Below are 20,927 nucleotides of genomic sequence, written 5' to 3' on the forward strand. Positions count from 1 at the left end.
CATTTCAAATTTAATTGGCCTGACTTAAGCAATAGCTGAAATTTTCTCAGGTAGTATCTTTAGGAATCCTTCAGCACTATCTGCTAATTTTCTTTTCTTTTTTTTAAGTTTTGCGTTTTTTAATGTTTATTCATTTTTGAGAGACAGAGAGAGAGATAGAGAGAGAGTGCACAAGGTGGGGAGGGGCAGAGACAGAGTGGGGGACAGAAGATTCAAAGCAGGCTCAGCACTGTCAGCTCAGAGCCTGATGCAGGGCTCGAACTCACCAATTGTGATATCATGATCTAAGCTGAAGTCGGCACCCTCCCCTGCTAATTTTGTTTTCAATGAGAGTTTGAAGCTATTGCCCTCCCCTCTCACAATATAAATAAAGCTTATAAGACAAAGGTTTAGAGGCATAAACATTTCCCACCAGGGACCCCTTAAAAGAAACTGATTTCAAAATTACAGGTAATCCCAGACACTTGGTACTAATCTGGGGGAGTCAGTTACTTATCTTTTTTAGGGTTACTTCATGGTAGAAAACAGTTTGAAGAGCAAATAATATGCCTTTTTGCTTTATCAGAGGACTTGATATCACCAATTCCTACATTGCAAAGAACTGGGGGCTTTTAGATTTTGCATTTAGCAGAGTAAGGGAACCCAATGTGAAAACCCCCCAAATGTCCAGGTAAGTGATTACTGAGAAGAAAAGAACATCATAAATAACCAAAGGTCAAGAATTGAGTTTAGGGAATACGGTGATTTCTTTTTTTTCCAAGTTAGTACTCTCTCCACACAGTGTGCTCTCACAGGTATGGCAGGAATAAGCCTTTGATTAGCTTATATTAATTTAGCAAAAAAAAAAAAAAAAAAAAAAAAAAAAACTACGTCTGAAATAATTCACACCCCCTCCCCCCCATATTAGAGTGTTTTTTACACGCTTAGGCCAACACAAGCTGAAAAAAAATCACCATTTGGATTTTTTGCTTCCTTTCAGCCTGTTTAACAAGAGTTATGAAAGGTGAAAAGAATGTATAAAAGATCTCCATTACCATACTCAGCCTCTCTTCCTCTCTTCTTGCTCTAGCTTCTTGGACCGAATAGTCTAAGCAGCCTGCATCACTGCCTTTCTTGCTTCTGGTTTCTAACCACGTGTCCTATCTGCCAGCGGATTACTTCTCAGGCTGAATAAAACCCATAGGCGCATTCAGTGTCTAACCTGAATCGGTAAATAACAAGGCATCTTGCATTATTTGGGGCTTCCAATAAGGACTCGGTGATTCAAATCCATGAATAAGAAAACAGGTAAAAAGCAAAAAAACTCAATTTTTAACAGTGACGGGTTTTTGATAAGACCTGTCTGCTTAATCTGAAAGATATTAAAGAATGACAACAATGAAATCCCTAGACGATTCTCAGAAACACATCACCCTGTACTGCCTGGGTCGGTTTAATATTCAAGTAGTCAAAACCGCAAAAGTGTCACAGTATAGTAACACGAGGCAATCTCCGAGTCCCGAGCAATATTTTTATTATTCCCAAGACGCCGAATTTCCTGGAGGGCTTTTTGTTTGAAATTTAGCATTTCCAGCAGATCTGTGTCTAGATTTCTCTTTGCATGTCAATGGGTACTTCTACTAACAGACGTTTTCAAAGTGCTCTAAATAGGTCACCGTACAGGTGTACCACCGCTGCGAACGAACTGGATAGAAGGAGAAATCCAAGCTCAACACCCACTTACGCTTCCTTTTTAATTCAAAGGTACTACTCGGAATAGGACTTGTGTTCATAGACACTCTCCGAAAATCCTCCGCGGATTCGTTCTATTTACAGCCATTTCTTTCAAAAACACATGTTAGCATATACTCTGAGAGTCCATCTGGAATTAAAATGAGCTCTTCTGCAGGGCGTTTCATTTAGCACTACACAAAAATGAAGCCCTGAAAGTCGATCACATACACAGGGACGCGGGCCTGATTACAGATTAGGCTTTTATTCTTTCGCTTCTTCCCGACCCCGTGGTTTTCAGTCTTAGGATAAAAAGAGATGAAAAGGGGGTGCTGCGCCCCTCACGCCTTCTGTAAGCGTCGCCTACGTTGCATGTCTAAACGTTCTGACCCCGGGAGGGGGAAAAAATTCTTTCTTAAAGGTGGCCTATTGGACGAACACGTTTCTGGGGGCAGATGCAGCCTAAACTAAAGAGGAATCCTGAAGGTGGACAAAACCTGCGAGGCACTTCGGCGGCGGCGGACCTCCCCCGTCTGAGAAAGGGCGGAAAACACTAAAACCAGGAGGGAGATTTAAAAGCGAGCGGACTGAAAGAGAAGGAAAACGCAGGGGGCACACGGGAGCTCCGCCTACCTCGGCTACCAGCCCTCCCCGGCGCTCCGTGAGCCCGAAAGCCGCGGCAGGAGGAGGGCCGGGGCCCGCGGGCAGCGCTGAGGCGGCGGCCGGGCGAGCCGCGGCGGCTCGGCGGGAACTCCGCCGCCGAGCATGCCGGGAGCCGCGCCCGCTGCACGCTGGGTCGCGTAGTTCCCGCAGGCCTTACTCCAGGTTGTAGCGAAAAGCGGCCGGCCGCCTGCTGCTCTTTTAAGGCCTCGCGAGCTGCCGCGCCAGATCCACCTGATGGGGAAAATGTCGGTAACGCCCGGCCGAGGGAGCTGGACCAAGATTCCCCCGGCCTGTGAGAAAGACGAAAGGAAGGACTCAGCCACCTTCCCGCTCAAGTCCCATTCAGGCATTGAGCAAAGAGGCGGGCTTGACAGCGCTTCCCCTTTAAGAGGGGGCGGGGCGCAGCCTGCCGTTTGGCCGTCCTCCGCACCCTCCCTCCGGGCCGAAAGTTGACAGACCAATCGCCCGGGTGGCGGAGGGAAGGCGGGAGAATGCGAACCCTTCGGTAGGGCGGTAGGGGCGGGCCCCCGGCCTTATTAGGAGTAAGTCCTGCGCAGGCGCAGAGGCGGCCACAGGCGGAGGGGCGGGGGCAGTCCAGTGAGAGACTCTCCTACAGGCACGGAGGGTGATTGGGAGAAGAGGGGGCAGCGAGGGGCTTGTCATGGGGATCCGTGCTACGAGGCGGCATTGGTAGCATCTGGGGACTCCCAGGGGGACAGGAAGTGTCAACGCCCGGGACCCCGGCGCCAGCTCCGCTGGGGGGATCCCCGCTGCTCTAGTCTTTGGGAGGGAGGGGAAAAAGGAGGGAGCCCTGATCTCGCCCCGCCCCTGGGCTTGTTACCGCGGGGGCGGGGAGTGAGGGCTTCTTTTGGGGGGAGTGGAGATCGGGGGACTCGGCTGTGCCCTCTTGAGCGGCGGCCGGTGTCCCCGCGGCGCCGGGCTGCCGAGCAGAGGAGCCGCGGCGGCCGTGGCTGTTGCATGTGTGGCTGCTGGATGCGGAGGCGGCGGCGGCGGCGGCGGCGAGGAGCAGCAGCGGCGGCAGGATGTTAGGGCAGCAGCAGCAGCAACTATACTCGTCGGCCGCGCTCCTGACCGGGGAGCGGAGCCGGCTCCTCACCTGCTACGTGCAGGACTACCTCGAGTGTGTGGAGTCGCTGCCCCACGACATGCAGAGGAACGTGTCTGTGCTTCGGGAGCTGGACAACAAATATCAAGGTAGGGGGCCGCGGAGCTGCGTGTGCGGTCCTCCCCTCGGTCGGATTCGCTGGCCTCCGGGCACTGTCGCTCGGAGGCTGCCCGGGGAAGTGCCACTTTCCATTTCTCCTGTGACAGTCTCCCCGAGTGCACAGAGGGGGTCTGGTGTGTGGGACGGGGGAGAGGGACTGGAGACCGCGTTCGGGGCCCTCCCTTCCCCCGCTGCGGTCGGCGAGGACCTCTGTGGGGTATCACGGGTGGGGGTGGGGGCCGCTCGTCAGCCCCCGCTGCAGACCCAGCGGCTGCAGCTGGTGTGGAAAGGAATCAGCCATTTTAAGCAGCATTTGTTCCGGCGCTTGCCTGCCCGGTGCCGCAGACCCTCCTGCCCCGGCGAGGGAGCGTGCAGCCGGGCGGGGGGCTGTAGGGAGAGAGCGGCCGGCCGCAGCCGGACACCCGCTGGTCTCCCGGGCCTGGCTTTGCCCCTTTCCTCCGACCCCCACCCCGAGAGCAGATGCATTGGAACGTGCGGGGTGGGGGGGGAGGAGGGGGCGGGAGAGGGCCGCGAAGGCGGACTCGGGGAGGTCCCTCCCTCCGCTCTCCGGCTCCCGGCTCGGGAATTGAGTTCGTTCCCTTCTCCCGCCCCAGGGAAAGTTCCGGGCCGCAGCCTTTTCCTCTGAGCCTTCAGCCAAATGGTTAAAAGGGGAGGGGTCCTCGCGGGGAAAGGAAGAGGGGTGTGTGTGTGGCGGGGAGGGCCTCCGTCCCTGGGGGCGGGGCCTGAGGGCGTGACGTAGGGCATGGGAGGGGTGCGGACGGGCGCGCTCCCGCCCGCCTCGAAGATGGCTGGTGCCCGGAAGGTTTGGGCGGAGTTGGCTGGTTGGGAGGTGTCGGAACGTTGCAGGACGTTAATTCGTCCCTAGCGCAGTCGATGTTGGGGTTTGGGACATATTTGTCGTGGTTTTTCGACTCTTTCTCAACCACTCAATCAGGACGAGGAAACATTGAGCTAACTAGGACCATCGCTGGCCCTAGCACCGCGTAGGTTCCGGGCCTTGCGTCACTTCCGGGCCCCAGGTGGAAGTGGGTGGTTGACAAGGCAACCGCCTGGCGTCCTTTAACCCATGGGTCCCTCCTTCGCCAAGTTTGAGTAATGAGGCAAAAGCCACCCTTTGTGGTCAGAAAACTAAGATAGGGAATCAGCCTTTCCTGCAAGAGTATCATTTATCATCCACTGTTGGTTGACTTTGGCCTGCTACTAGGAGGGGAGAAGTTTAGATGGGGAGCCGTTTCGCGTTTACTAACCCTGATCAAGGAACAGACCTTGGACATAATGTGGGAACAGCCATACGGACTTCAAAAAGATAACTTTTGGACCCCATTCTTTGTTTTTCTAGACCCTCCACTAATCTTATGATTTAGTCTCAAAGGAACCCACTTCTGGGGTGACATTTTCTGACCTGTAGCATATTAGAATATTTAAGTGTCTCTTTGTTTTTGAATCTATAACTTATTTCTGCCTTCTGAATCCATACGATAGGGCTGATGATAGGACTGATCTCTGTTAGGGGGAAAGAGAATTAAATAGTGATTACTTACTGGGTGTCATTGCTGTGTCCGATCCAGAACATTATTTCATAATTCTCTGAAGTAAAAATTTATTTTACTAAGGAGTTAAAATTTACAAGGAGTTTAAGTCACTTGTTCACTTAATTAGGTGGGGAAGTAGCCTGGCTCCTTCACGTACACATCCTTGTTTTTAAACTGTTAACGTTGTATACAAGCTTTTTTAAAGCACTCCAAAGGTATTTTCTACAGACATGGAGCACATACATGAAGTATAGCCTAAGAATGACACACATGTGCTTAAGAATTGTATATTGAACATTTTTAGTTTTTCAAATAGTAACTGAAGTTTGTAAAGCTTGCATGTTTTTGCATTTCTTCACAGACATATTTGCCTTCACAAGAGTTAAGTTATTTTCATTTTAATTGGGGAGGGAAAATTGGTTACAGGGAAATCTGCCATCTTGACCGTCTAGAAGTGTGCTAAGTAGCTCTGGTAACATGAGAAGCAGTATTAGGCTTTAAAAGATTGAGAGATTATAAACATTTTAAGATTGTGGTCAGCTTCAAGATTAATGGAAGACAACGATCTGGTTTTCAGTCTGTGCCTGCGCTTACTAAGCTCTGCTTCCACAGGTTTATGTTCATTAGCTTTATATACTTCTGTGTTCTTGGTTCAGATTTCATATGCTTTTTGTTTCTTTGCTAGTTCTTAGGCATTTTCTGTTTTTGGATTTAAAACTTACAGCAGTATTTAGTGATATGAATTATACGAGAAGTCAAAAAAATTTCTCTCCTACCTATTTGAGACACTTTCAGAAATTACTGGAGAATCTTAGAAGTAACCTTAAAGACTTTAAAAATAGAGAAATGAAGAAAACAATTTCACAATTGAAGTATTTATTATAGGACCTGGTTATTAGAGAACCTCAATTTTTGTTACAATATTCTTGTTCCTAATGTCTTGGGCAAATAATCATTGAAGAAAAAATTAATACTTAATTTCAAGTGCTTTCTGTGCAGCTTAGTAGCAAATGCTTCAATGGCAGAGCCAGACATACGTATGTGGCAGAGTTCAAAGTCTGGGGTTGTTACCTCTTGAACTTCATTTTCTTCACATATGGAAGTGATAGCGTCCACATAAGGTTGCCGTGGGGATTAAATGAGAAAATCTTTATCACATACAAGGGCCCTAGTAAGTGTTAGTTTCCTTTCTTCTTTCACTACATAATTAAGATGTCTTAGAAATGTGAACTTTTCTCATGCATAGTATCTTATCAGTGTGCTTGTATGGTATGATATAATTAGCCTCAAATCCTGATAGTTAGGTACAGAATATTTAAAATAAGGTTTACCTTTATTTTTTAATCCTCAAATTTTGTCTGAGGGGAAAATATGTGATGTCCTTGTTTTTCCTGGAGAAAAATTACGTTCTTAAGAAAGTCACCCAGCCAGGCAAGTGGGCTAGATGTGAACTTTGTTTTAAAATATGCTGTGCAGGTACGAGTACCCTCAAATGTGCGGTGGCATTTTGTCACGTATCCCGGGTTAAGCAGTTGTCCGGCACATGTGAGTACTTCTAATTTCTAGGGAGGAGTTAATTCATAAGAGTTGTGTTGAATGCCTGCTTTGTGTTAACATTTCTCGGAGACAGCCTAATGTATGCATTTTACTCGTCTAGCATTTCTGTTCTTGTTAAAGTAATAATATTGGAAGGCAAAACGATGGTATGCCATGTGCTGGTAATAATATTAGGATGTAAAACAGTGACATGCCATGTGGTGTGATCAATTAGAGTTAATTTTTGTTTCTCTCCCTTTAGTAAGACAGAACTCAGCGTTGTATCTCAGAGGGGCAAGAAATAGAACAATAGAATAGAATAGAAATTTAATCTTACGTAAATTTTTGGTGACATCTGGAACTCTATTTTCAGATTTTTGTATGCCTTCTAGTGACTCAGACATTTTTAATTGATTTAAATGTGTCCCACATGCTATACAATACCAAAATCAGCAGTTCAAAAAGCTTAGAACCAACTGCTGAGTTATCTACAAAAGCAGAGTGATCCGGTGCTGACTTTACTGTAATTGTATTAGTAGCTTCGTCAGTTGATGCCAGAACGGGAACCTAACCCCTCTCTGTAAATAGCTTGGTTTTCAGAATCTCCCCTATGGTAAAATAAGAGAGCCATTAAAACTAATATGGGTGGGGGGGAGAGTGACTCGTGTCTGCTTTGTTTGAGTGTCCAGGGATATGATACGCAAGTAAAGGTGTAATGTCTCTCTGGAGTCATGTAGCAAGTCACTGATTGAGCTGTAAATCCTGGAAACACGGTTGGACAGTAGTCTGTAGCCAGTTTTAGAACCTAAGTTTTACAGTTGAAGTCTGGCATGTAAATTTCATTACAGTGAGTGTTTTGAGGCTCACGTGAAGTGTAGGTGACTTCACTAGGTGGGCTGTAAAGTGGCATACAGTGTTCTTGCCCATGTATTAATTAGTGCATACATCTCTTATCCTTTTTTTTTTTCTTTTTTTTTTTTAAAGTAAGTTCAGTGCCCAATGTGGGGCTTGGACTCATAAGCCTGAGGTCAAGAGTCACATGCTTTACCAACTGAGCCAGCCAGGCACCCGTCTTATCCTTGTTAATATAAATTACTGAGTATTAGAAAGCTTTGTAAAAAATAAATACATAAATAAATAAGAAAAAAGAAAAAAAGAAAGCTTTATATTCTTATTAGTTTATTTCTTTAAAAATTTTTTTAATGTTTTATTTCTATTTTTGAGAAAGAGAAAGAGTATGAGCTGGAGAGGGGCAGAGAGAGAGGAAGACCCAGAATCTGAAACAGGCTCCAGACTGAGCTGTCAGCACAGAGCCTGACATGGGGCTCGAACCCAGGAGATTACAGCCTGAGCCAAAGTTGGACGCTTAAACGACTGAGCCACCCAGGCACCCCTTATTAGTTTATTTCTAAATATACTTTCATATTGGATAACGTCCGGTTTTTCTAGGGGAAATAATTTTTTTAGTGTATACATACCATAGAGGAGACTGGTTTTATGATTTGAGTTCATTCAACTTTACCAATTCTGTGAACCATAACTAACTTGAAAAATACCATATGTGCTAATGCACAATAATGTTCTGGTTTTTCTCTTCTGTTTTTAGAAACATTAAAGGAAATTGATGATGTCTATGAAAAATATAAGAAAGAAGATGATTCAAACCAGAAAAAAACGCCTACAGCAGCATCTCCAGAGAGCATTAATCAATAGTCAGGAATTGGGAGATGAAAAAATTCAGATTGTCACGCAGATGCTCGAATTGGTGGAAAATCGGGCAAGGCAGATGGAGCTGCATTCACAGTGTTTTCAGGATCCTGCTGAAGGTGAGCGCGCCTCGGATAAGGCAAAGATGGATTCCAGCCAACCAGAAAGATCTTCCAGAAGACCCCGCAGACAGAGAACCAGTGAAAGCCGTGATTTATGCCACATGACGAATGGGATTGAAGACTGTGATGATCAGCCACCTAAAGAAAAGAAATCCAAGTCAGCCAAGAAAAAGAAGCGCTCCAAGGCCAAGCAGGAGAGGGAAGCTTCGCCTGTTGAGTTTGCAATAGATCCCAATGAACCTACATACTGTTTATGTAACCAAGTGTCTTATGGGGAAATGATCGGATGTGACAATGAACAGTGTCCAATTGAATGGTTTCACTTTTCATGTGTCTCACTCACCTATAAACCAAAGGGGAAATGGTATTGCCCAAAGTGCAGGGGAGATAATGAGAAAACAATGGACAAAAGTACTGAGAAGGCAAAAAAGGATAGAAGATCGAGGTAGTAAATGCCATCCACATTTTAAAAGGTTATTTGTCTTTTATATAATTCTTTCAGAATTTACTTTCAGAAAATGTTTTAGGGTAAATGCATAAGACTATGCAATAATTTTTAATCATTAGTATTAACGGTGTATTAAACGTTGTTGTACTTTGTCTGTGACCTTAATTTTCTGCACTGAATTACCAAATATTTTAAACCAGGTAGTCTTTAGATCGCCTGATGAAAGGAGCAGGGAATAGGGAGAGGGTGGTGTGAGCATTAGAACTTCACAAACCAGGCCTATTTCATTTTCATCGAAAACCACAATGCTGTTTCTGAGGTAAACACCAAAGTTTTGCTAGTATTTTAGTTCTCTGTGCTTTACAAATTTAGATGAAGTTGGAGTTCTCTGTAAGCATTCAGATCATCTTGGGTAATTTAAGGTATGAACACTACATTTAGAGCTTCTTTCTCCCTAGCCCCATTTATACATACACTTGTTCATCTCTAGGCTTCCATGAATTTAAGGAGCTAGAGATAAGAATAATTTGGGATTCCATGTGGAATAATGTGCTCTTATTAGAGTATTTGCTGCTGTATTTTCCTTAGTAGCATTTTGATACACTGTCAGTAGCCCATTTGTAAATGCCTTCCTGCTGCATCATAGATACATTTAATCTAGTGCTTAATAAGGGAGTTGTGTTTTGTTTTGTTTTAATTGGGACAGGCAAGCATAGTTAGGATACCAAAAATGGTGCCATTGGCTTATATTGGAAAATTTGGGGTTCTGTAGTATCATGGTTCAAGGGTGAGCAATTTAGAAAAAGCATCTTCTTTAAAAACATTTTTCACGTGACCCGCTGCTGAGTTGCCTAGCCACGGGCCTATCAGTGGGGACAAGGGCATATACTAGTCTTTAAATATTGCCTTTATGTCAAACAGGAGTTTCAATAGTTTTGCTGGTGGCTATAGTTGATTTCTGTCCCAATCAGTGATTATATATTATTTTAAGTAATAGTGTATTCACTTTCACTTTCTGGTACTGGTGCTGTTTGATGTTTTCATGTTTAATGAACTAATTTCATTATAACAATGCAATTAATAATGTATTTGTAAATTGAATTTTCCAAGATCCTGGTACTTTAAGAGTAAGCATATTGATGGATATATATGAACATATATTCGGAGAATTGTTTGGTCTGGGGCAGGAGGCAGATGATTGACCAGTCCTTTAAATCTGTGTGTAACGTAACTTTTTATTCCTCATTTCTTCCTAATCTGATGATCTCGATTCTTTTTGATTAGCGTGAAAAATTCTGTCTGCTTGTTTGGAACAAAAAAAAAAAAATTGTTTTTTCTTCTTCTAACTCTCCTGTGTGACTTTTAGGCATGTTATTTCCTCTCATCTGGGTGTCCAGTTACACATCTGTAATACAAAATACAAGGTTGGCTTCAATATCTCCAAGGTTTTTTTGAAATCTATAGTTTTTGCACTATGGTAAGGATTTTAATAATCAAATGACTTGTTTTTCTCTTTTGTTAATTTTGTCCCTCATACTGAGATATGAAAATACTTTAAAGGTGATCTTTGAGACAGGTAAATGCACAATATTTGATTAACTTCTGTCCTAAGGATATTTTGCTTGATGACTGGAACTGGTTGGTTATATTACTTCTTGAGCGAGAAGTATTAGACAGCATGATGAAGAATTTATTTGTTGTAACATAGTTGAGTTGTAAAGACATTCTTTTCTCTCTTGAAAATACAGCATTTTGTCTTAGTGATGACATCCTTATTACCAAGATAGAGCTGTTTACCTGACACCATTAAAAATATCGGTATGTACAAAGTCTCCAAAAGCTTTCAGATGTCACTATATGGAAGTCAACGCTTTTTCATACATTAGATGTCCCTTAGCTTATGGGGAAAACAAAATAAACTTCATAACAGAGGCCCCAAATTTGGATTAGGCTTGCTAGGAAAACAGACATGGAAAATCCTGTAAAAATGTGCTCTCTTCAAGACCTAATGTTTGAAACAGTCTTATTCTTATGAATTTTTTGTTTGTTTTCTGTACCATACCACACAGGAAATAGAAGTCTTAAGTTTGCATAATATTTTGACTGGGATTTCTTTTTTAAGTATTCTAGGTTTCATATACTATCTCATATCATGGTTATTAACTCATGCTATACACCAGGGGTTCCTAAACTTGTCTCAGAGTTACTTCAAGAGTTTCAAGAAATACAGATATCTCTCTCCCACACCCAACAATTGTGATCTCATTCATTTGGAATGTGGCTGAAACATTAGAATTTTTTTTTTTTAATCCCCAGGTGATTCTAATATACAGAAAAGTTTTGGAACCACTGCCATATTACGAAAATTTGAACCTGTTCGAAACTGGGTATCTTCTCTACATTCAGGCTTATGGGACTCTGAAGCACATCTAAGTTCTGAAACACGTGCAAGAGGTTGTCCCTCGCACCCAACAGTCTACCAACACTTGAAGACGCCACACTCGAGTGCTGCTTGTGTGCTGTTCTAAGCAGTGGCGGTTTAGAAGACAATCCTTGCTCACACACCAGACATTCTGATAGTCAGATATATGTAATGGTAGGGAACGGTTTAGAGGGGAGTAAAGCAGAAGAACAGAAAACGGATGGAAAGAGAGGTGAGTCTTAATTGTGGTGATTAAAGAAGGTCTGGAAGGAAGTGATCTTGGAGCTGAGGCCAGAGGGGGAAATAAGGGAGGCAGGCAGAGGTTTAAGGGAGAGAGGGGTAAAAACAAGCTCATCAGTTTAACTAGAACACTTGACACAGTGTGGAAGGGACTAGAAACTGCTGACTCTCGAAAGCCATGGTAGGAAATTGGGGAAAGGTTTATATTGAAGAGTTTTTTGATGATCACAATGATCATGCTGCACTCAAAATCTGGGGAGCCTTAGTGAAAATAGGGAGTCTCAGGAGACTCAGAAGCCTCTGCACAAGAAATATTGATGGCTTACGGTAGGACTCTGCTTAGGTCTTCAAGATTTTTTTTATTTTTTAAATTCACAGGATTCCTATAGTTGCTTTTTAGCTTCAAATGGATATTAGCGAAACTTCAAGGATTTTGGCCCAGTGATTGGAAAGCAAAGAGATGACAAGGGTGACTCAGGTTTTGGGGTTGTGGGGAAAGATCAGGATTTCTGTTTGCATTTGGGTGTGAGATTCCTGATAGACTTCTTGTGGGATCCAACGTGGAGTTGAGGGAGGGGCCGGGAGCTAAACATGTGGAAATTAGCCTGTGAGTAGAGTTTAAAGCCATGTGACTAAAATCACTTGTAAACACATGATTGCCTCTCAAATTTTTTTAAATGTTTTTTTTTTATTTATTTATTTATTTATTTATTTATTTATTTATTTATTTATTTATTTATTTATTTTGAGAGGGTGAGAGAGAATCCCAAGCAGGCTCCACGCTCAGTGTGAATCCCAACCTGGGCTCGGTCTCCAGACCTTGAGATCATGACCTCACCTGAAATGACGAGTCCGGATGCTTAACCCACCGAGCCACGGAGGCACCTCGAGTGCCTCTCAAATTTTAATGTGCACGAGTCACCTGTTTTTGTCAAAATGCAGACTTGGATTCAGTAGGTCTGGTGTGGGGGCCTGAGATGCTACGTTTCTGACAAGCTCCTCAGTGGGGCTGATGCTGCTGGCGGGGGGGGGGGGGGGGGGGGGGGGGGCGAACCTACATTTTGTGTAACAACTGGGTGGATCCAGAAGAGGGAGGGGTGGGCCCTGTGGCGCTCCAGGCTTGGAAAGGGGGAGCCACTGAAGGAGACTTCCAGATCTCTCCGAGAGATCAGCCAGAAAAATGTGGCACATCGGAACCAAAGGGAAGTGTTTCAAGAAGAGCCTGGTCCCTCATTGAAGTGCCACCCAAATAAGACGAGGCCGGCGGCTAATCACGTGGTTGGGGGGATGGCAGCCTTAACAGGCTGCGAGTTTGGGGATGAGGAACCGCTTGGAGTGGCCGGTGACCAGGAGGGCGCAGAGGTAGCATCAGCAGTTACGGACAACTCAAGTTTTTATGTTTTTATTTTATTTATTTTTAATGTTTATTTATTTTGAGAGACACCGTGCGAGCGGGGGAGGGGCGGAGAGGGAGCAAGAGAATCCCAGGCGGGCCCCGCGCTGTCAGCACAGAGCCCCGCACAGGGCTCGGTCTCATTACGTGCGATTGTGACCTGAGCGGAAATCAAGAGTGGGAAGCTTAACCGACTGAGCCACCCGGGCGCCTCAAGTTTTGGTGTGAAGGGAAGCATGATTGTAGCTGAGGTGAGCGAGCTAAGGGAGGATTGTAACTCCTAAGGAGACAATGTAGCGTGACCATATTGGCATATTCCATTAGAAGGGGACGGATGCATGCTGTCAGGAGAAGCGGGTTATTGCAACAGTCACATCTGAACAGGCAGGCAACAAGGAGTGAGCGAGAACTGAGACTCGTGACGGGTTCATCTCAAACAGGCACAGGGACAGCTCCAGTTAATGTGTCAAAAAGGAAGGCGGTCTTTTAACTCCCTTGTTAAGATCTGTATTTGCTCATCTGTTACTTACAAGGCACTGTTTTTAGGCCTCGGGGAATAAAAGTGATCGAGACGACAAAAATCTGTGTAACCTGGTGGTACTCAGGTTCTGCCAGTGAACAGGTGTGAATGCAGGCAGCTCGCTAGATTTGGTATTGAGAAAAGAGCTCGTTCTCTTCTAACAGCTCCCACTTTCCCCGTGAAGGGCTGACACGGGGAAGGGACATGGGAAGTCTGCAGGAGTCCCGAGAGGTGTGTGTGAACGATGGCTGGGGACAGTGGGAGAGTGGCCGGGGAAGGCCAGTCCGATCCGGGGGTCAGCTGGAGCCTCGGGTCACAGCTTCACATGAGCTGATAACTCATTCTTGTTGCCTGGATGCAAGCATGACAAAAGAGACGGACAAAATAGCAAAATTTCAAAATATCCCTACAGCGAGCTGGAAAAATTGCAGCCCTCCTCTCCTTTTTATATGCCCAGTAGGTGGCTTCCTCGGAGGGCTCTGTCCTCATTACCCCCACCCAACCTGGAGAAGGGGCTGTCTTCAAGGAGCAGTGAGGGTAGAAATAAGCCAGACAGCTCTTCAGCCCTTCCTGAATCAAGTGCTTATAGTTTGATGTATACTTTTACGTTGTAATTTTTTTTTAGAGGCAGAAAGAGCGCGCGAGCAGGGGAGAGGGGAAGAGGGAGAGAGAGAATCTTAAAACCCACCCGATTGCACGACTCCATCCCACAACGGAGAGGTCATGACCTGAGCCGAAAACCAGGAGTCCGATGCTCAACCCACTGAGCCACGCAGGCGCCCCTGAAAATCTATTTTAAGTAAAGTGTAAGTTACCTTGGAATTCGCTCACCATGTTGCCTAAACTCTATACATCAAGTAGAGAGACCAAAGGTCCCTGTCCTCTCCTACATGCGAGGTCAGTACCCTGGCCGAGGACTCCAGACATGTGGGCTTCTCTGGGGTCTGCAGTTTGTTCAGCCATAAAATGAGCGATTTAAGGTAAGGTTATGCTAAAAATGTGGTTATTATTAATCACATACCTTACAATTGATAGGAAAGAGTTCTTCTGGTCACAAACTTACTAATTGTGGAGTTTGTAAAACAGTGTTTAGTTCATGTATGTGGTAACTAGACTTTACAACAGGGTTTTCTAAACTTCGGACAATAACATAATCTTGATGGGTTTTTCCACGTCCACATCCCATTCTCATTTTATATTTATAGGAATTTACTTATTCAAGACTTTTCTTTAAAATGACTCACTTTTGGATGTCAGTTTATGTGTAAAAGAAAGCCTGTCACTTTGGTAAGTGGAAAATTGTCAACGTATCACTTTGATTGGATTACCTTAAAATATAATGAAAACAAAGTCGTGTTATTAAATTGCAGCTAGGTAGTATCACTGTGAAAACAGAGCCCCAAATCTGCTCTCCCTTTTTAGACATGTGATTAGTAAATAATGTTGGGTAAGGGTAAAAGAGACAAACACCGAGTCAAGTCTCTTCTGCATGATGTAACCAAAAGGATTTGAAGAGAATATTGAGGGGCGCCTGAGTGGCTCAGTCGGCTGAGCGTCCAACTTCGGCTCAGGTCGTGATCTCATGGTTCATGAGTTCAAGCCCGGCGTCGGGGCTCTGTACTGACAGCTAGGAGCCTGGAGCCTGCTTTGGATTCTGGGTCTCCCTCTCTCTCTGCCCCTCCCCTGCTTGCACTCTGTTTCTCTCTCCCTCAAAATAAACATTAAAAAAAAAAAAAAAAAGAATGTTGAGCACTACGTCACCATCCTGCTCCGGGAAACACTTTAAGCAACAGCAAAGGTTAACTACCGCACTTTGTCGGCAATGCTAACATGTCTTCGAGGCTCCCGTCTACTACGTGCAGATGGACCGACTGTGCCTTGTAGTAAAGGTTTCTGTAAAACCCCTAAGGTATTGGCCAGCACCACCTCCATTGCTATGAGGGTAACTGACATTATCCTGACTCCACTAAGTTTCCGGACTTGTTGGTGTTTTTAAGCTCAGGATAAAAACAATCTGCAGCTCCTCGAATACCAGGCTGGGAGCAGAGAGAGCGGTCCTAGGCAGCCTCGTCTATAGTTTTGGGCCTGGCAGTCCAGCCTTAAAAAAAAAAAAAAAAAAAAAATCCTTGGAATTTCCCAGATAACTTCCTCAGTCACCCACTTGCTTGGCTTGGCGATCTTCGTTGTAAAAAAAAAAAAGAAAAAAAAAAAATTCCAATTTCCTTATGAATTAGATAACAGCAAAATGTCCTAACACTGCAGGACTCAGATTTCTGGTATTGCAGTGTGTTTTGGTGTGCTGGGTAGCTGTGCCCCCACATGCAAAGTCATCTTTCACCTTTTAATTGTATTAGATAAAAATTGTCCTGCCCCCTTAAATACATCCTTCGATCCTTTTTGGCAAGATTTGATGCCTTCGTCCTTTGACTCAGCACCGTGTGCATATCCGGGGATTTCCTTTCATCTTGGCCCAGTCTGGAGGGCTGTTACCTCTCTACTTGCCTCGGATGAGTTTTTAAAATAAACGTGGCTGCTTTTAACGCGATTGGTTCTTTCTTGCTTCTAAAACTGCCTGCCCAGCGCTGGAAAAGCATTTGGGGAAATTTGTGTCTAGCTGAAAAATAAATACATTCTAAGAGAGAATCTCGTGCTTGAGCTTTGATGTGTGGTTTTGGTTTTTTTAGGTAGGTGGATTTTCCCCCCCCTGTTTTTGACTGTGTTCAGATAACAGTGTTTTGCTATATTCTTGCTTTGAGCAGCAAAATCGGATAACTGTGACCGGAGTCCTTAATTTATTTGTATAGTGCCTTAATCTTCGAAACTTCCCACATAGAAACAAAGGTGTTAGACCAACCGGCTAGTTTTCGCTCCAAAGATTCAGGTTTTAGACTAGTAATACGGAATCATGTCCTCAGTGGGAGGTAAAGATTTGGGTGCTAAGAATCTGCTGTTAGACTTACCGAGGCTGCAAAATGGTAACATATAGCAATTCCAAGCCTTCAAGACAGACTTTGATTGCATTTTTGTGCCCCCCCACCCCGAGGCATGGCAAATCCCTCAAATGTCAGAAAATGTCCCCCCAGCATCTTTAGAGTGCATTTGGTTTCTTGGTCATAAACTTACATTTCTCACCAACTTGAAAAAGAAAACAATTCTCGGATTAAGAAAAGCCATTTATAAACTGTAGCAAATTAGTGCCTGAAAAGTTCCTCAGTTTTGACTGCAAAACGTTTCCCGTAGCTTTGGCCTTGAATTTATGATGCTTGGGTATCGCGTTGAAAATTTGCTCCGCCTGCATCAGTTTAATGTCACTTTGGAATAATTCTGGCTAAATGTAAGGTGTAATTTAGTAAAAGTGACCATCTAGCACTTTTCTAACTGTACAGTGGAAAATAAGCCTTCCATGGCTAGTTAGAAGGATGTAAATTATTTTTTGTGTTTAAGACTTTATCAAAATCCATCCGAAATTATATTTCTCTTTCCAGTGCAGATCAAATGCTTAATTATCTGGCATTGAGAGATTAAAAACCTTTTCATATGACTTTCATGTCCTTTGAAACATCTGAAAACAAGACTTTGACCCTTCCAAGCTAACAAGAGTGAGTTCAGGATGTTGGTAAAGCGTTGTCGTAAAGAAGTACTTTATGTGTGAGTTTGTAGTGTCTGCTTAAATAACCAATGATTAACTCAGTGAGTTGCTAATAGTAGCTAAGGATATTATTTTGCATGCAGGGTTAAGGTAGATGATTTGCTGGGAGTTTTTTTGTTTGTTTCTTGCTGCTTTTTGTTTGTTTGTTTTTACCAGATAACCCAAATCTTTGTTTCACTCCTTATGATCCCACTGACAGCCACCCTTCTGGGGGGGGACAGAGATGCAAATACTATGCTATGAAAGAAAATTCAGTAGTTTTGGTAGCATTCCCACCACTGTTTAAAGGGACAAGGGCTTGCCCCTTCTTTCTGGTTGCTAGGCAGTACTACTCAAGTTGGCGGAGGAAGTGTGTCAAACCCTCCCAAGTGAATCTGATACAACAAATAACAATATGGTTCAAGGAAGAATTGTCTGTCAAATATCATTGGGTTATGTAGCCCATCAGCTCAACTTTGAAAGTATTGTGCTCAGTTTCCCGATTGGTAAAAATTGGCCTTGATTTCTTAGGTAAAAGGGGCTGTAACCTTCCTATTTGATCAGAGAAATTCTAGAAGAGGCCACTTTTAATCTTGCACTCATTTCTGGGAAAAGCACGGACTACAGAGAGCAAGCAATAATGAAGATGTGAATTCAAGCCCTATTTTATTATTACCGTATGAGTCAACAATATGAGAACTGACTGTTGGGGAACAATTTTCTGTTCCCAGTGGGCTCTGACATTTATTAGGATTTAGTGTCATGACATTGCTTTGGCTCTAGAACCTATAAAGATCAGGCAAACTGTTGTCCTTGGAGATATTTCTTGTTTCAAAGTCATATAATTTGCTTCTGTAAAATGCAATTACTGAAAAGGCAGAGTTGCTTAATCATTGTCATGGTCAACAATTTCTGCGAAAGGGTAGAGAAATTCCTTCTGTAGACAGAACTGAAACCTGAATTGTGTATGAGGCACAGGGCCTTTGGAGAAAAGGGGTAGCCAATTGTCCAAGACTTACAACGCCAGACAGTGATTGGCAGAGTTCCAGATTTATCATTTCTAGCACAGTTCAGTTGAGAGAGCAGGAAATCTTTTTGTTTGTTTCACCTTGTTATTAGTTGGGGTCTTTAGGAATATCAAGAGCCATGAAGAATAAGATAAGTAAATTATTCGTGGAACCAGGAGATTAAGCTAAAGCAGTATTTGGTATGCCGGCCTCTATATCCTGAGAAGCAACAGACTCTCTGTTAGTCTCTAGAAATGTGTTTGGTAACACTCTTTTGAGAATAGCTTGTTTATTCAGAAGAGAATGATGTGTCAAGTCCAAGTGAGGGTGATAGGCAAAGGGAAAACTTCCTTTCTGCCTTTTCACAATTGTGGTCATTTTACAAAGGAGGGAAGGAAGGAAAGAAGGAAGGAAGGAGGGAGGGGAGGGAGGAGGGAGGGAAACCTCCTTTTCTTAAAGCACCGTAAAACTCACTTTGTCGTGTTTAATACGGTTTTACTTATTTTTAATGAATTATCAATTTTATAATGTTCTAATCAATTGTGAACTAGTAATTGTAATACTAACAATTGAGAAGAAAGAGGCAGATATTTGTTGCAAAGAGGTATAATACGGTAATCAAACAATTCTTTTTTTTTTAACTTTATTTTTTATTTTTTAAAATTTACATCCAAATTAGTTAGCATATAGTGGAGCAATGATTTCAGGAGTAGATTCCTTAATGCCCCTTACCCATTTAGTCCATCCCCCCTCCCACAACCCCTCCAGCAACCCTCAGTTTGTTCTCCATATTTATGAGTCTCTTCTGTTTTGTCCCCCTCCCTGTTTTTATATTATTTTTGTTTCCCTTCCCTTATGTTCATCTGTTTTGTCTCTTAAAGTCCTCATATGAGTGAACTCATGATTTTTGTCTTTCTCTAACTAATTTCACTTAGCATAATACCCTCCAGTTCCATCCACGTAGTTGCAAATGGCAAGATTTCATTCTTTTTGATTACTGAGTAATACTCCATTGTGTATATATGCCACATCTTCTTTATCCATTCATCCATCGATGGACATTTGGGCTCTTTCATACTTTGGCTATTGTCAATAGTGCTGCTATAAACATGGGGGTGCATGTGTCCCTTCGAAACAGCACACTTGTATCCTTTGGATAAATGCCTAGCAGTGCAATTGCTGGGTCGTAGGGTAGTTCTATTTTTCGTTTTTTGAGGAACCTCCATACTGTTTTCCAGAGTGGCTGCACCAGCTTGCATTCCCACCAGCAATGCAGAAGAGGTCCTCTTTCTCCACATCCTGGCCAACATCTGTGGCTGCCTGAGTTGTTAATGTTAGCCATCCTAACAGGTGTAAGGTGGTATCTCATTGTGATAATCAAACAATTCTTAAGAATAAGAATGCCTCCGGGCGCCTGGGTTGGTTGGTTAAGCATTTGACTCTTGATTTTGGCTCAGATCATGGTCTCATGGTTCGTAGGATCAAACCCTGAGTTGCGTTCTGTACTGACAGCATGGAGAAGCCTGCTTAGGGTTCTCTCTACCTATTTGCCCCTCTCCTGCTCACACGCTCTCTCTCAAAATAAATAAATAAGCTTAAAAAGAAAAGAGTAAAAATGCATCATTAGGATACTATTTTGTGGGGAAAGTGGAATGGATATATAATTTCGAGAGAAAAAGAGCGTTAAACTCTGTGCAGTAAAAATGTGCGGTATGTATATTCCATTGAATGTATCTGAGCGACGTAATGATTTTATTTTAAAGTGCCAGTATAGATTACATGCTGGAATTTTTATTTGTTGCATTCACACAAGCTTAGAGGTCAAGTTATATGTTTGAGAGGATATATAGTTTTTCAAAAAAAAAAAAAAGTTTAGTAGATTTGAGAGCACAACCAGAAATCATTGACAGAGATAATCTGTTCCATATTGGCCTTGACCCCCTCACCTCAAATGATTTATCCCGCCTTCGCCTTAGACTTTGCGATTACCAGAATCTTCGTGTGACTACTACCAAAGAAGCCATCGTCGATTTTCAGCATCTCATCCTCTAACCGCCACCTTCTGTCATTCTCACTCCCTTCTCTACTCCGACTGGAGCCATCCTTCAGCACCCGCACCCCCAAAGTATCCCCACCAAACCTTCCTACTTGCTCACCTCCTCAGGTGGGCGTCTGCCTCCTTACCTGACACTCTGTGGCCCATCACTAATCAGGTGTCTGCACACACAAAGCTCAAGCGGGCCCCGGGGCGGCCTGACCCACCTCCTACGCCTTCTGAGTGCACTTCTCCCTCTCTGAGCTCCCTGTTCTGCGAACATGCAGTACCGTCCTCCTTCTAATCTAATCACAAGCTGATTAATTCACTTCTTACTTCACTAGAAACAGGAAGGTTGATCAGAGACCTCCACCTGCTGTTTCTACCCGAGGTCTTGGCCCACCCGCCTGGCCTCTCCTTCTTCTGGGTGAGCGTCTGGGTGAGTCTCCACCTGCACAGGGACTCTGTCCCGACATTTACTCCCTCCATCCTAATGATCCCCGTTTTCTCCTTCCATTGCATTTTCTATTGGCATGTGATGTTGTTGTATTTCCAATCTGGAGGCTTTCAACTCCTTTGATACTCTGGTGGTTCCCAAATGCACATCAGCAACCCGACCCTCATCTCGGCTTATGTACCCAACACCCCTTGCAACACATGCCTTTGTCTAAAGCGTGCCTCAAACTAAACACGTAAGCCCCGGAGTTTTTCACTACCC

General features: G+C 43.8%; 1 protein-coding gene across 1 annotated transcript; it reads left to right on the top strand.

Annotated features, from left to right (window-relative positions):
* Positions 1-3,253: 3,253 nt before the first annotated feature.
* On the top strand, positions 3,254-11,215 carry ING2 (inhibitor of growth family member 2). Its single transcript, XM_003984576.6, is given in 3 exon segments — positions 3,254-3,588; positions 8,294-8,355; positions 8,357-11,215. Coding segments are annotated over 3 exon segments (843 nt in total). The 5' UTR covers positions 3,254-3,416; the 3' UTR covers positions 8,966-11,215.
* The last annotated feature ends 9,712 nt before the right edge of the window (positions 11,216-20,927 follow it).

Source organism: Felis catus, chromosome B1, assembly GCF_018350175.1.
Source record: "Felis catus isolate Fca126 chromosome B1, F.catus_Fca126_mat1.0, whole genome shotgun sequence".
Taxonomy (NCBI): Eukaryota; Metazoa; Chordata; class Mammalia; order Carnivora; family Felidae; genus Felis; species Felis catus.